The 17842-nt window shown below is 35.3% G+C and overlaps 1 protein-coding gene across 1 annotated transcript in view; it reads right to left on the reverse strand.

Moving 5' to 3' along the window:
• Positions 1-1742, reverse strand: part of STRN3 (striatin, calmodulin binding protein 3) — a 45672-nt gene extending 43930 nt beyond the window's left edge. The window contains exon 1 of the mRNA XM_010292929.1: positions 1640-1742. Coding sequence (XP_010291231.1) covers positions 1640-1668 — 29 coding nt within the window. The 5' untranslated portion in view covers positions 1669-1742. The remainder of the gene's footprint in view (positions 1-1639) is intronic.
• Positions 1743-17842: the final 16100 nt, after the last annotated feature.

Raw genomic sequence — 17842 nt, forward strand, 5'->3', positions numbered from 1 at the left:
GGAATGAGGTTTCACCAATGCCGTTCACCTTCACATTCTGCATTCCGTTACATGATGTCTTCACACTCCAGCTGTAATTAACTGCCTCTGAATTATCTTAATAAGTAGGCAGAGCCTTACAGTGTGCATTTTCAGAAAGTCTCTATGTGCAGCACACAGAGTTTATTATTGCCAAAACAAGCAAAATGTTTTCCTTCAACTTCAGAAAGTTAACTTATACCCACGACACCTGGGTCCGCCATAACAGCACACTATTCCTTTGATATGTTCAATGTTCTTTAAAGGAAGAATACACACACCCCAACACTTTGCATACTTTTCATCTGCCTTGAATCCAAAGTGCCTTGCACATTACCTGTATGGTATAACAATGTAACTTTTAGTCTTACACTGGCTGGACACCTTACATTACTTTCCATTTCAAGGACAGGACTGAATGAAGAAAAAGATCCTTTCTGCCTACTCACTAGAAAACACATGATATGCCGATAGGGCTTTCTGTATAAACACACACAGTTTTCTGAAGCACCTTTATACCGGACACTTTACACAGAGTTATGTAGCCACCCTTGCCAAAACATTAGTTTTTAACATGAAACCAACGAATCAAAGTTATTTCTGTACTAGTCACTTACTCATAGTACTAACTCATAATGTAAAATATATTTACACATACTTACTCTTGGACAACTAACTTTAAAATGTCCAGGTGAAGCCTCACTACACTTTGCTACAAGTGAACTAAGTAGCTACAAGTGAACTACTAACAAGTAGCTAAGCTATTTTGCTTAGTGTGGCAGGAATGGTCCCTTCAAATCAAAACAAACAAACAAACAAAGGCTACCTATTTTGTTGCCTGATCCTCAAGATGTTTACACTGTTGGATTCAGCTATTTTTTAAGAGCAAGATAAAATTAAATGTAAAAACCGAGTCCACCACTGGCGTTATAGGGCACATGACAAGATCATTTTTCTAGTGTTTTTGCGAAAGTAACTACTAATTTTGGTCAAATGAGATAGCCAGGCAACAGAAGAGCACGTAGGTTTGAAGGACATTAGCCTGCATGGACTGAATGGAATTTTAATTTTTAAAACACTAAATTAATGCTACAGAAAACGCACTTACTGAGACTAGAAATTCACCTACTACATCAAAAAACAATACTTCAAAATGTAATACTAACTTTTACAGGATTCTGTTCTGCCACAAAATATAGTTTTCATCATGCAACACATTTTAAATAGTTGTAGGGAATCAAGAGAACAGTATCCTTCATCCTTTCAAGTTTAATGCCACAAAGAGCAGGTAAAGGTATAGTAATAAGGTATAAATGTTTTCGGAACATTTATTCTTGCTTAGCATGCCATTACTCTAACCCAGAAAAGGGAAACCGTCCAATTTGAACTTTCTGTGTTTAAGACACGAGTCCAAACAATTTGAAAATTATGCAACTTTTTATTTATAGTAGACACTAAAGTTTACCAAAAAACATAGTGTAAAATGACCAACCATAAAGTCACTTCACATAAAGTAACTCTAGAATCATCTAGTAAACATAGTTTACATAATATGATGGAACTCCTTTCAGTCTGTAAGTTCTCCCAGGTCAGATAAAATATGAACAATTTGCATACCTACCTTTCTTGTTTTAATGCATATTCTAACATTTTTATTCTTCTTACTAAATCTTTCTTCAAATTTTCTTGACCCTTTCTTTCCCCTTGTAAAAATGCTATCCGAGCCTGAAAACACACACAAAAAAAGAAAAATAATGTATTTTATTCCATTCTGTTCCCAAAACAAAGCAGTGAAGTCTGGTTTGGAAGGAAAAGGAAAAAAAAAAACAAAACTGTTTTGCATTAATGACTTCAGTCAGTCATTAACAACAAAAATACTTTTGCCCTAGAGACAGAGTATTATTTTCTGTTCATAAATGTTGGGGGTTTTGCCTTGAAATAAAGGTATTAAAGTTAGCATAGTAACTCTAAAAGAAGGCACAAACAGCAATCATATGAAACATTTTAATACATGCACACATTTTTGTCCTTATAACATTGTTAGCATAAATTCTATTACACATTTTCCTCCAAACCTAAAGTCAGATTAAAACAGGTACACAGCATACTTTTAAGCAATTTAGTTTTTAATGCCAGTACATTGAACAGATTAAGAAATGTATACATGAATTCAAATATACAATTTACAAATCCATTATACAGGAAACTACATGGATTCACATTTTACTTCCTAAAAAAAAACTGTATTCACATTTTACTACCTGCTCAAGACAGCTGAAGGTTAGAGTATCACAGGAGAATTGGCTTTAGTGTGCTGTTCTATATGGAGAAAAATAATGCATTCTTTTTTAAAAGCAATCATACTACCCACCTAACTTACAAAGAAGCAACGAAGCTTCCTACTTGCCTGCTAACCTAGTAGATAGCTTGTATGTTCTACTGAATTTATTGTCACAACTAGTCCAAAGGGTCTAGTGGAAAACTTTAAAGCAGTTGAAAAATAAAGGCAGTAACTTTGTTGAGAAAAAAAAGTAGTGTCTTCAAAGTGAAAGCCAAAATTCTAGAGAAGATACAGGAATTTGCAGATGCGAATACAAAGTTTAAACAGTTAATGATATTACTGGATTGGCCATCATTACAAGAAGCCACGAACTCATTTGTCCTCATTATGACTTTGGGTAGCTAATTCAAGACAAGATTAAATATAAATTTTTTGTGGAAGAGGGGTTAAAAAAATAGAATAAGTAAAGTAGGGACCACATTGCTCTACAGAGCTTAAGATCAACAACACATTTTCATTATTAAAGGAGGCACAATTAAAAAAAAAAGAGCTACAATCAGCACCTAATCTATCCTTGAAGATTTTTTTAAAGAGAGTGGTTGTACATTTTCATTACTCTTAGTGGTTAGAGCCTGAAACAGTCTAACCAGGAGGATAGCATTCTTGCATTGCTCCTTTCTCAAGACTAAGTGATAACACCATAAAAATTTTCACACATCAGCCCTGATTTTAGCCCCTCTGGCCTTGTGCTCAATGGTAAACCAAACTAAAATGTGTTCTTTTACCTTGCATTAGTTAACTAATAATTAAACCAATTAAAATTTCAAATCCCAGTGAGAATAAGGCAATTATGAGTATTTCAGTTTCAGATACAAGTCTGTCATGAAAGCACTCTCAACTAACCACTGCCACTTGGTGAGAAAGAGTAATGGACCAAACAGTGCATGGTAATAGAAAAAATACAGACTTTGTAATGATTGCACAGGTATTTCAAGATAAAAGCTAGAGACCAAGATCCAGAATCAGCTATTTTAAACAGTGGCTCCCAGTGGAAGGGGGTGGAGGGAGTTGAGCAAACCCAACAACTATACTCAACTGCAATTATGTTACTTAGATTCTAAAAAATGCTATAAAACCGACTTTAATCCAACTGAAAGTTAATAGCCTTCTGGAGAAAGCTACAGTTATACATAATTTGCACTCCTCTAGTATCCAAGGCAGCAAATGACCAGACAATTTCACAAGCCCAACTTGTTATCCCAATTTTCGCTAGTCAAAGATAAGACAACAAAAGCTTTTAAAGTAAACAGGGTCCTTACACATAAATACAAAAGTACACATAAACTAGTTATAAAAGTAGAGTTTTTTTAAAGTAGTAAAATGTTACATGCACATGTGTGCAACACCATACTTCAAACATCTGGAAGTTACTGCATGTGCACAGACTCTTTTTACAAAAATAAAACTAGAACTAAAAACTTTGATAATTATCTTCTGAGGAAGGTTATGAAAGCTCTTATGTTCTTTGACTTGAATGCAGTTCTCAACTCTTTCCAAAACTCAGGTCTTCTCTAAGTGATGGTCTTTTTCCCTTCTATTAATCTTCTTTCATTGGCATTGGCCAGCACCCTTTTATAACTATTTGACAAATCTTAGTTGCCAGCTGTTAACTGTTGGGCCTTATTTCATCCTCAGTTTGCTGATAATGGAGAGGAAAATAATATACACAGACGGAGGCATTTATCTCCTAAATGCTCACAGCCAACTATTTAATTCTTCTGGAAATACTTCTGGAGTACTTGGCCTAACAGAATCAAGTCTCCGTATTTACTAGGTATTGCCTAGATCTCATACACTTTTCAACTAGACAATTTAATGAGCCAAGTGATCTTGAGAACCAATATACTACAGAAATAATATAATAAAAAATAAAAACAATTAAAAGCCAAAAATTCACCCTACAAAAAAAGCCCTTAAAAATTCTTTACATATAACAAAATCTGTAAGAATCTTCACAGGGTCCAAAAGGTTGAACAGAGAGGTTGCCACACAAGAAGGCACTTTGTAGTTGGGTTTTAAACATTTTTGTCAATATTAGTAGACTTCTTTTTTAGCATCACTTTCTGTAATTGCTTGTATACACATTTGATTAATTTCAGGGACTTTTTTTCCTCTTTCTTTCTCCTTTGTAACTGTCACATGGCTAAAACCTATCAGAGTTATCTATGCAGAAGTTAAGAGTTTGATCTTTAGAAATACAGAAGATCAGTTTAGACTTTAGGAACACTTAGTCATCAGGACCCTCAATACAAAACCAAGAATAAGTTCACTGCAGATTTACTGTATAAGTTACATTAATCGACTTGCTTCCTTAAGTCTTGATTTGAGAAATGAGAGGTGTCGAAACTGTCACGACATATTGCATGACTATGAGCCCTAACAATTAACACACAATTTCCTCAACACTGACTTTTTCAAAATGTCATAAATCTCAGGTTTGGTAGAGATAAACAGATCAGCCTCCCTCAGGGTTGTTCTACCAACTTACGTTCCACACACAAAGACAAACGCTTAAGAAATGCTCTCTACATAACACAGTTTTCTCAATCTTTAGATATTCCTTCCCTTTGAAACAATTCTCAAGAGTGCTAGATTCGATATGATTTATAATTATACTGATGATTAAAGATTGACTGGCACTAGAATTGGGAAACAAAATGACACAGAACAATTTGGTACTCACCTTCCCTCCCTCCCAGTTATGACAGAATTCTTTCCATTGTCTTAAACCAATTTGTAAGTCTCCAGGCTGATATTAAGAGGAGCAATCCTATTCCACCTCCTCATATCTCTATTCCCTCTACTGTGCTGACTTAGCTGCTTCTGCTGCCACACATTAAGTGTACTGAGGAAATAATTCTATTTATTTTTTACTCAGTTCTGAATTACATCAGTTTCCTGATCCTACTCTGTATAGCCATGGGAGTACTTAGACTGGCACAAGGGATGCAAACAGGATACCAAAGTAACAGTTCCTTTCAGCAACAACATGGTCTTAGATCAGCCTAAACTGACCATGATATAACCTGCATGTCCAGGGCACAAGAGTTGCAAAAATAAGAGTAGAGAGATAAGAAAGGCAAATACAAGACAACCTCTAACTCTTTTAAATTTAAAAATTCAATCAAAATGTATTTTTGAAAGTGTATTAGCAAGACCATTTCTTAAGGGGGAGAAAACTTGTTATTTTACAGAGCATGTATAAAACACTAGTTCTGTAAGCAAAAATATGGCCTCCCATGGCTTTTAAAAAATCCAGCTGAGTTTAGTTGTGCACAGATTCTGTTAGCATCTTTTCCCCCCCCAGATTGGGCTATGCATCAGATTCTTCAAACAAGCTCATCCAGGAGCCTCTTTTTCAGGGCAGATTCCTCCTCTTCTACCAGTCAGTCTATCTGTGTATTTACAGTATTTTCACAGATCTCCGAGATCCACTATCTTTCTACAAAATTCAGTGACTCTTGATAACTCTGGGCTCCCTCTACACCTTGGCCCGCAGCTGTAAATAAGAGCACCACTACATGAACTTGTCCAGTTTTATTACGAAAGTGAATTCATGGAGCTCTGAGAAGCAGTTAGAGTGACAGATACTTTGTATTTGTGCAAGCATGCATGAAATAATGCCTGAAACTAGTCAAGATAGAATACAAGGATAAAAAGAATTACTGAACAACTACTTGAATAGTATGGATCCCATGAAAAAGAATTGTCTGAGGTTAAATAAGTACAGAATGCACATATAGAAGGGGACAAATTAAAATTCTAACATCTAATAGTCTAGACTTTGTAAATTTAATATTGTTTTAATGGTGTGTTGCATTTTAGACATGCATGCACTACATTTTGTAGCTGAAAGGGTTTTTATCTTTTAAATAGGAAGTCTGACCATGTGCAGACTAGGCAATAGTTTTTCGCCCAACAAACAAGACCTCAAAGAAGAAACTGAAGTTTTCCTTGAGTGGTAGGTGTAAGTAAATCACTGATTATACTCACACTCCACATCCCTAGAATGCAATTACACTGCTTGATCAAAGTGTAACAGAAGGTTTAAAGTAGTTTACTAGAGAATTTCCACAACTTTAAAATATTTAAAAAATGCATTTCACGTGGAAGTTGATAAATCAAAATTTAAAGAAGAAATGTTTTCTGGGAAGAAAATAAGGATTTTTTTCATACAGCACTACCCATAATAGCAGCGTTCATATTAAAACTGCATTTTATTGCCTCAACTGCACAGAAAATCCTGACTGTGAAATAAAGAAAGAAAATAAAGACAATCTTTACGTTGATGAATCATATTTCTCTTAGCCACCAAGGACAAAGGAGGAAAGTTATTACAGCTTTTTGGGCAGGTAAAACTGCAGATGCAACCTGAAGGTTATATAGTAATTACATATAGGATTTCATAGTCTTATTTTATTAATAGATCCTAGTATGTTGTATTTGAAATATTCGTCCAACATCTGAAACGTAACAAAACATATCACAGGAAAAAAGAGGCACAAAACCTGAATGATAAAGCATGAAAGACTGTTTAAAGGGCTTACACACTGTTGAAACACTGACACTTTCCCATACAATTTAAACAATCAAATTCTAATGGATTAACCCACACAGGAACACATTCAGTAAGTGATTATACTTTCTTTCCATTTCAGTTGTAAACATTGTTAACTCTCAGACTCTAGAGCTGTATTTCAAAAAAATTCAACTATATGTAAAGCAATGCCAGCTGCAATGCAATGCTTGTGTTTTGTTTTTCTAAAGTCCATTCAGACTTCTAGAAGGAAGGAAGGAAAGGCCTGCAGTATTTTTTGAAAGAAATGCCATAAACTAAAGCAACTTGAACATAGATACCCAGTGTGCATGTTAAGTGTGTGCTTATCCTACTAGTGCATGTAACAAAATTCAGAACAATAGTAAGATTAAAAAAAAACCACAAAAACATTTTGTTTTAATCACAAGATTACATCACACAAAAAGACTAACCTAATCTTCATTTTCAGATGTTTATTATGGCAAAGATGAAGCAGAACGCTGTTTTGGAAAACTAAAAAAATACTCAGGAGGTAGAAGATTTGACTCATAACAGTAATTTAAGAGTGGACGCACCTGTGTAGCTACTCATGTTCTAATTCCCATTCACAAAAGGGAAACTGAACATAAGAGAATCCTTCACCTTCGGTTTTCAACAAACACAGTCTGAAACTTACCTCATTCAGAACATCTAAACCAACACACATGTAAATCATTAGGCATTTAGAAGGGTTTCAGTGTATCCTTACAGACCTGATTATGTCTATACATTTATATTTAATCCTTAAACTGTCAACCAAGGACTGAAAAAAATACAGCTTGACTATTCTAAAAATATATATTTTTTTAAATTGATTTTTATTTTGCAAATTCAAGTCTCAAGCAAGATTCTCTCCCTAGTAAGTTGTGCAGTCACGGGTCATATCAAGATCATACATGTTTCAAAGACATACCACTTTTAAAGATCCTGTAGAATAAAAAAAATAATTGAAAGACTTAAAAAATCAGAAACATCAGCTCTCATATGTAAACAGAAAACCTTTACTTCATAAAATAAATCCAGGTTAAAGATGCAGAAAAAAATTTTCAACAACTAGTTAGTACTAATGTACATTTGAACAACGTTTGCAAATAAAGAAGATAATTTTTAGAACCTTATGAACAGTCACTTAAATATCAGGTCAGTAACTACTGCACTTAAAGTAGCAATGGTATTAAGATGTTTCCTAAGGGTCCCCTTTTTTATAGATCTTTTCCATTTGAGCTGACGATCATTTCTTGTTCCTCAGCTGATCTGTTTTTCAAACTCATCTGATCACTTTCTGACCGCTTTTCCAAAGTAATTCCTACCCACTAGAAAAGTGACATCCTTGAGCACTGTCCCACAAGAGTGGCAGACACAAGAAACCCAGCTGGCTCTAAGGAACAACCTGGCAAGTTAATGACACATCTGAAAGATACATGAGAATTTACTCATCCCTAAGTCCCCTTCAGACCTGCAATGGGTATGGCAGAGACCAGGCTTGCAAAACTCCCTCCTTCCCTGAATCTGTCCTTCCTCTTTTCCACTACCACCATATCACATCCAGTCATTCAGATCCAAAAGTTTGCTGCTTTTCACTATGGGGCAACTACTGTCAAGTTTCACCAGCTTCTTTGAACAATTTACAGAAAACCCAGCCTTCCATTTCTAACCCCATTGGTAGAGCTTTTGCAGATCTAAGTATGTTTCCCACCTACTAGCACTGCTTCTTTGCTAGTTTACCCAATTCACGTATCAGTCAGTTGTTCAGACCTATAGTAATAAAATCTGTTTCGTCCCATCATATGAAGGCCTCTCATATTGGGAACACACTGTTTGCCTCTGAAAGTTTCTTCAATTTCCTCCTCTTCTATGCTAGGATCAAACTTCTAAGCTACAACCTAAACTCAGTATAAGACTGCCTTCATTCTGTCACTTTTTCTTACTACAATTTTTTCCTGGAATCATTTTTTCCTTTTTCCTAGGATTTTTAGAGCCACTCACCTAACTGATAGGGTATTTAGGAATACTACAGTCACAAAACTCATATAACCCGCAGAAGTGTTTTTAAAGACTAACACCCTTTAAATTTCATCATCTGAAAACTAATTAAACCAACTGCCCATAGTCTTCTATCCAGTATGAAGACACCAGCAGACGAGAAAAAAAAAAAAGGTGAAAAGAAAAAAGTCAATTGAGACTACAAGTCCAAAAAAGTATAGAAGCCACTAAAAACACTGGATTCAAACTCTGTTACAAAGAGTTAGTCTCCTCAGACTAAAATGCACACATCTGAGAATTGAGGACTAAATAAACCAATTTTTCTGGAATAACAAGTGTAAGTGCCTCGAAGTTTATAATTCATTGACTATTCTTGTACTCAAGTATTCTTTAGACAACAACAAGCTTCTAAAATTTTGTTTCAGTTAAAAACTTAGAAAATACTAAGCACAGTTTAATTTATAAGTAAGTTTTTCTTTTCAGTTCCAGTCCCAGAGGCAATCTTTCAGAAAAGTGAGTTCCTGTCTGGGAATTTTTGAAAGACCTGTCGACTTCCTGGAAGAAGATTCTATTCTACACAACTGAGTGATTACATTGATTTCAGGAAAAGGGAAATTAATCTGGTCATTACTATGCCACAGTGTCAGAATATCAGCCACTGTCTCTATATGCCAGATCTCCTTCTCCCTACACACCTGACAATTTCTGCCGGCATTTTATTTTAGCATCATTAAAGACTCCTACACTAGCAAATTTGCATTTTCCTTTGCACCTCACATCAAGAACATCAGCATGGACATTTGCCTGTACAAAGAAGGGCAACAAAGCTGGTGAGGGGTCTGGAGCACAAGTCTTATGAGGAGCGGCTGAGGGAACTCGGGTTGTTTAGCCTGGAGAAGAGGGGGCTGAGGGGAGACCTTATCGCTCTCTACAACTGAAAGGGGGTTGTGGCAATGAGGGTGTTGGTCTCTTCTCCCAAGTAACCAGCAATAGGACGAGAGGAAATGGCCCCAAGTTGCACCAGGGGAGGTTTAGATTGGATATTAGGAAAAATTTCTTCACCGAGAGGGTGGTCAAGCATTGGAACAGGCTGCCCAGGGAGGTGGTGGAGTCGGGATCTCTGGAAGTGTTCAAAAAACATGTGGATGTGGCGCTTCAGGACATGGTTTAGGGAACATGGTGGCGCTGGATTAATGGTTGGACTTGATGATCTTGAAGGTCCTTTCCAACCTTAGTGATTCTGTGATTCTGTGTAATCTAAGCGGACCCAAGATCCAGCAAATGTTAGCTGAAAGCCATTACACAGCCATAACTACCCTTTAATCAACTGACAGGTAACAGGAATGTTTGGAGGTACTAGATCACCTAACCAGACACAAATGCTCATCTTGACCTCAAAATATGCTTACTCATTTTTACCTCCAAGTTACTCTGGCTTCAACAATATCAGTATAATTCTACTAAGAAATTACACTCTTTCCATTCAAAAATCAAACTGAATGCCATCACTCAAGACAATTATACAGCCAAGTAATATATAAGCAGCAGAAGTATTTCTTACCACTTATAAATGCTTACTATTCTATGAAAAGTCTGGATAGCATTTTTCAACTGCATTCCTTTAGCAGGTTGAATAATCTATGAAACATGTTTGAACACAAGCTCCCAAGACTGAGGCAGTCATGTTTCTAATAATTTAGGAAAGTTCTGCAAACATACATAAATTAAACTAAGTTCTCTTTATAATTAGGACTGTTTGAAAATGTAAGTATCCTTCCTTAAGGAAGTATGTACTTCCTGAAGAACAAGTCATGTAAAATAAAACTAAGAATCCTACATCTATTTTCTTCACTGACTTGCTATGGAACTTCAATTCGTTTCACATCAGTTTTTCCAATAAATAAGAATATTAGTGTTCATATGCCTTTTACAGATAAAAGTTAATACAGGATGTTAAATAGTTTAACATATCAGCATATGTAATGCTGATATGGGACTACAGAAAACTGCATGAACCCAAGTTATGCAGTTTAATCTGCCAATACATAGTTTGGTCAATGACAATACTTAACAGAAAATACATCCTACATTTATGTCCAGTCAGTGTTTCTTTATCAAACCAACTAGTAGGTCTCTGTCACAGCATTCACAATAGTGCAAACATCAAAGTTAGCTTTTGTTAATGTCCAAAATGGATCTCTGCTGAAAGTCTCGCATGCATTACCAAATGAAGCAAGAGGAGTATGCAAAGAAAAAAAAAATTAAAATAGAAAAACTTCCCTAAATTTTGTTAACATTTAACACAGCAGAGCATCTACCAAAACAAATCAGTTTCCTTAACATGTCTTCCACTGGCCTAGGCCCTTCACTGACTTAATAGTTTTTATAAAATCACACAATCTTTCACAAAATACTGGGAATAAATAGATGACATAATAGATATCCTGTGTTTTTGCAGACTCAATGCTACTTTCTTGCTTTGCCACATACAGCAGCCAAAAATTAGTATTTTGTTCACAGAGGAAAAGAAATTCTTATTAAACTACCATTTGGTAAGAAATTCTTGAAGTTTTGCATTTTTAACATCAATTAAACCGCAGTATTTTCCAAACACCTGTGCTGGAAAAAGAAACCCACAACACAATTGCAACACCAATGTCAAAAGCTGAACTCTTGCCAAAAATATCAGCTATCAACTGTAAGTGCTCCCTCTCTCAATTAACAAGACTGTATATATTATATTCCATGTGAAGTTTCTATTTTGGAACACTTTATACATTATTCCAGCATGAAAAGCTTAAGGGAAGCAAAGCTTGTGAGCAGTATCTTCTCTTTGGATGAACTAATGCAAATAGATACAGACAAGCTTGTGGACAAGCCAGAGTCCAATCACCTGGTTCGATAAGCAACAGCAAAATACACTGTAACTAGAGATTAGTTTTTAAACACTTGAGAAATACTCCTGACCATCACAGCCATGACACCACAGTACAGCAAGTATTTTGAAGACATTTAGCATCATCATAGATGTCCATTTATTCATGAAATGCTTGATGTAAAGTAACACTAAAATAATCCACGATAAATTTTCACTCTACTTTGAAGTCTCTGAGGTACTTTTCTGCCCAGACCCAAACTCTCATGTATATTTACCCACACCACAATAATCAGAGATTCAAAATAAACTGTTGAACATGCTTGTATCTTCTCTTCGTATTACTGAAACACAGATATAAGGGTGCTACAGACAGGTCCACAATTTACCCACAACACTCTGTAAAGGTTCTAACTTAGAGCACAAAGTGACTGCAAAACACAGGCTAAAGTGTAGTGCAACCAGAGCAATTGTAAGAGAACTCCTTAAAGAAAGGTCAGGATTATTTTCCAATTAGGAATCTTAGCATTTACACTGCAAGGTTTCTTATACATTTTCTTCTGATTTTAATTTTTCAAGAACAGCTTCTAGCCCTGGACAGGAATATTTGACGACCCACCGAACTAATAAGCTACTGGCTATCAGTAACCTGATTGGGTCTCTATTTAGTTAATAAACAAAAGGGTCATTGCCTTTCTTAGTAGAAACTAGCTATGTTACAGTACATCTCACCTATTACAGTACAGGTAGTGCTGGCTTCCTCTTCATTTAAGACAACCATACAGTACTATGAACAAGCAAGATTAACCTACTATACTCTCATGATCAAATTCTTGCTTACTACTACAGTTTTCCCAGTAACTGGATTAGAAAACACAAAGCCAAAGGAGTGATATTGAAAATAAGCAAACTATGCATTTGTGTAGCTGTATGTACTCATACACACATACACATGTATTTTACTTGAATCTAACATGGGGAATGCTTTTTCTATGCAATGGTATTATTACTATGCAAAGTAGGCAATATATAGGTCTTTTTATTTTCAATCATGTAATTAAGAGATTCATGTATGACTCTAAGTCAAGATGCTGGAGAATTAGTTTTGCAGAAGAGCAGCACAGTTAAGACATCTATAAATTCTTACTTCCAGGAGGAAAACAATAGTCTTCTAGCTTCTCTAACAGGATAACTGGAGTGGGGGCACCTAAGAAAGCATGTTTTCAAACCAACAATGATGCAAATAAAATTAATTTAAAAGACAAGAAGATCAATTAAAGCAGTCTGACATTTAGATAGACCATATTTCATTCAGTTACCTTTGTACTGAATCAAATGCTTGACTTCAAGAGTTAAAAAAAAAAACACAACAAAACCCCCAACAAAACAGAAAAAGAAATACCCTAGTTCCCTCAGTAGCTTATTCTAAGGGTCCAGTTCTTCATTTCAGTATGATGCCTTAAGAAAAGGCATGGAAAGAACATATAAACTTAACAGCAGTAGATAAGACTACAGAGTAATAAATGGCTTGTTTTTAATCTATTTATATTCTGTGTCTTCATGTAGAAAGGATTCTTAATTTTTCATTGTACAAAAATTATTTCAATATGTTTTATACTTGTTGCCTGATTATTTCTTTGGCTGTTCTAAAATAAAAAAAAAAAAAAAGAAGCAGTTACCCAACTTCACACATATACACATATATGTCACACTATCTACACCTCCTCATTGGGATAATTTTCTTTCTTTAAGGTGAAGTTCCAGCCTGCTCTGTCCTACCTCTTAAACTAAACGATTTCCTACTTTAATTTAAAAAGCATCTGAATATGTATAAAACCCAGGGAGGCACCTAATAAGGCTACCTCTCAAGACTTCTTTTTGATTAGCCAACAAGAGCAAATTCTAAAGGGATCACTCTTCCAGATGTTATTTCCAGCCCTCAAATTGTTTTTATGTCAACTTTTCAGCATTCTTTTCAAAATTACTACTAAAGAATGGGACATTATATTGCAATGCTAACTTTGCCAGTTCTGCATGGATCACAAGACAAAAAACACTTCCCAATTTCTATATTTACAGCTCCCACTTATAAAGCCACAGATCATTCAGGGCTTTTATGATTTCTTTTAGCAGGAAACCCACAGCAGTTCTGGAGGAAAGCAACTCAGCATGTTTATTTCAGCACAAGTTCATCCTCAGATGCAGTTTCTCATTCTGTCACTATCATCTATATTTTCTACATTTCTCCTAAATGCATGAACCTTGCAAAGAACATCTTTTAAAAACCCAAAACCAGTTACACACCTGAGCCCACTTTTACCTAAAAAAGATATCACATATAGTCTTTTAAACTGATGGGCATTTTTTGGAACATATCTACTCTAGTAAAAAAGTTTTCTTTCCAGGAAAGTCACCACTATAACCAGTAAGACTAATTATACACTGATGGTAACATCAAAACACAGTATTTGAATTTGATAAGATTAAAAATATCTTTAGTGTCAGCATCACTATACTGGCACATTATTTCATTAAGATGAAGTTACATTGTTAAGTTATACAGCTAATAATAAAGTGACACAGTTAGAGCTTTGTTAGATACTTGATACTAAATAGAACTAAGAATATTAAGCTTGTTCTTTTTTTATTATTACTCATAGTTGTAGTACAAGAGCACAGAAATCAAAGTGAAGGTGTACACTTTGTAGTGTGACAGGTCCTTACAATCACTATTGAGTGGAAAGGGCAAGAAAAATCACAGCATGGCAAACATCCTCAAGAACATATGTTTCCTTTCCAAAACCAGGAAGATCTACTTATTATTTAGGAATATAGAAGGGGAAAGTATAATCCGCAGCAGACTGTGAGCACAGTGTCCTAAACTGACCTAGACTGTTCTAGTGATGAACACTCATGTCAGTGTTCATCAGCTGCAGGTCAGTAGCACACATTCCTGAGGAACAGACGAAAGAAAGCAAACGCTACTGAAGTGTTAGAACTAGAACATAAGACGCCATCTAAATATACATGAAGAACACAGTATTACAGAGCTTAAAGAGCTCTGCATCATTAAGGCAATGGCAATGTTGACAATATAAAACTGAATACAATCAAGTTCATGAAAACAAGTTATGAAAAACAAAAAAGACAGTTAAAATACAAGTGTTTAACGTAAAGTGTTTTAAGGGAAGCTGATGAGGAGTGGGTATTTTGCACCTCATAAATGTTAACCTATCCTCCTGGCACAGAATAGTGCCAGCACTCTCTAATTTAAACTACTTTATCAGAGAGTTAAAACAGCCAGTAGTCCTGCCTTCTACCAATTCAACTGTATAAATCTTGCTAAAGCTATGAAACAGAGTAGGTCTTATAAAACTTGTAAACATGTTTACACCTTCTCCTTGAACACTTCCAAGAGTTCTGTTTGTCCAAGCAGGATCCTTTCCTTTCCCAGGGTCTCAAGGTATATCCCAGGATTCTGTTCCCACACCCCAGGGTCCGGGAGTTAAAGCACCTTATCCCCAGGGAAAGCAAACAATTTTAGTTTCACAACTCTTGAATCAAGTGTTTTAAAGAGTTAACCTCATCTGGCTTGTTACCACTTTTATACTGTGATATCTGGAATGCAAGCAAATGTACTGAAGCTGTCTGCTGGTAAACTTAGTATCAAGCGACAGATTTTAATATTCACCTGGAAAATTGTATTTTGAGGAAAGAATATTTTACATAGAAACAAACCACAGTTTTGAGTTAAACACTAGAGTCAAGCATTCTCCACCTTCTTACAGTGGTCACTGGTACAAAGCCGTGGGGTATTTTTGTTTGTTTGTTTTTTTTTCTTCTAGAAGAAGCATTATAGGATCATCAACCTAAAGTTTGGTAGCAGTTAAGGAGTGACCATATTTTGAGAGAAGAGAAGCTGAGGTGAGCAAATGGAAGAAACTTTACGAGTGACCCATTAAAAAAACAAAACAAAACAAAACAAACCCACATAATCAGGAAGAGCTTCAGGCACCTGGAATTTCTGAATTTCGTTCCCTATTTCAGGATCATTTCAATCAGCATTCAGAGAAGCACAGTTTTTCAGAATGCTACTGCTAACATATGCAGGGTTTTTTCCACACAAGTATATACATAAACATGCACAACACCCTCAAAAAAAATCTAAGAATGCACTCCACCTCTCAGTAACATTAAGTGACTTTATCCTGAACCCAGAAACATGTATTTTTACCCTTAACAGCAGGTTACCTTTAATCAGCGATTTTTATAAAAATCCTATAGTGGCAGAAAAAACTACAGACTGCTCGAGTTCACACTGTAGGTTTAGGACTGGTCATGAAGAACAGTCAACTTCATAATTAGCTCTCAATAGCTGTTGGAGTTGCACAAATGAAGGCAGAAGATATCATTAAACTCAATATCCTGCTTGCTCATTGCTTAGGATGATTCAAGAACAGCTTGAGTGACAAAAAAATAACAATCAGGTATGCACACAAAACATTTGCAGATCATAATTTGTTCTGAAGATTTGTTAAATCAGTGGAGGATCCAACTACCCTAGCCACTCTCTTCATCAACTAGGAAAGAGAGATCATTATCACTTTCTCCCAACTTCTTACAGGACAAAAGGATGAAGAACACCCACCACTATCTCAAAACTTACTTTCAGTGTGAAATAAACTATTTTACCACCAAATACATCACCCCCAAAAAAACACATTCCCCAAAGTGAGGGTTCTCAACGAGCCATTAAATATGCACAGGTGTGATGGCAATGAAACTAAGAAATAAAATACATGTCCAGTGTTAAAAAAAAATAATTATTTCTTCAGTAAGAAGTGTTATGTAACTCAGCTGCCACCTACTTTTAGGCTGTGTCTAAAAGAAAACCTCAGAGTAAATGTTACGAAATAACAGTGCTGTGCACTGCTTCTAAGTAAGAATGGCTTTATTCCAAATAATTATTCATGAAAGAGCAATTATTACACAGTAAAAACACTTTTATCCCAACTGTTGATAGAAATGAGTTATTTAGGAACAATATTCAAGAAAAAATTACACAACAACTACATTAATCTATAAATATCTTCCCATACGTAAACCCCATAGGTACACAGGTATTTTCTGTTCAATTTCTACATGGATCTTTATGTAAATCCATGTCCTGCATTCTTTTATTATGTTTTGCCTTTATGAGGTGAATACTGCAAGCAAATTATATAGAAATATCAAAGATCTAAATCAACTGTTTCAAAAATAAAATTGGAAGAATGGATCATAAACAGAAAAGTGAAAACAGTGGTTGGCTGGTGTTTCGGGGTTTTTTTTTTTTACAATGAACACTCTAATCCTTTAGAATGACAAACAGTATCTCAATTTTATAGTGAAAGAAACAAAATATGATGACAAACCTACCTTCTTTTTGCAGGAGAAAATCTCCTTATTCATATTTATCTTGAACTATGTCAAGAAATCTCCTTACTTCAAATTTGTGTGTCTTTTAGGGTAAGCTGTGCTATATAGCAGCTGCCTTTTAATTTACCATCAGGTCTTCTCTGTATAGGTTATTTATCCACAAAAAGGAAGCAGCTCTGCACATTTTCAATTTGGAAGTCTTGCCAAGAAGCCTATGGAGAAGGCAGTATTTACCCATACACCCACAGAAGAACAGACTTTCAACCTTCAGTACACAGGCACCTAAAGTTCTACCAGAGGCTATCTACCTCTAACACAGTTGACTAGCTTATGGAAAGCCACAGTAGGGAAACCCTTTATTATGTCTAATTGCCCTCCACCCTAAATACACACAACTCTCAATTCAGTGCTTTAAAATGCAAAATGAACTTAAGTCCACAAAATATGTAGCTGTTTTCACCATTCGCTTAGAAAAATGATTAATGAACGTAAGTTTCTGGTTTTTAAATTCTATATGTATGCTATTTTATACTGAAAAAAGTTTCATTATAAAACAAAGGTATTAAATACCAAAATATTTTATTATGTGAATAAACATTATTTATTCGTATGGAGGTATGTCTGCATTCCT

This window comes from Phaethon lepturus, unplaced genomic scaffold, assembly GCF_000687285.1.
Source record: "Phaethon lepturus isolate BGI_N335 unplaced genomic scaffold, ASM68728v1 scaffold1888, whole genome shotgun sequence".
In the NCBI taxonomy this organism is placed as follows: Eukaryota; Metazoa; Chordata; class Aves; order Phaethontiformes; family Phaethontidae; genus Phaethon; species Phaethon lepturus.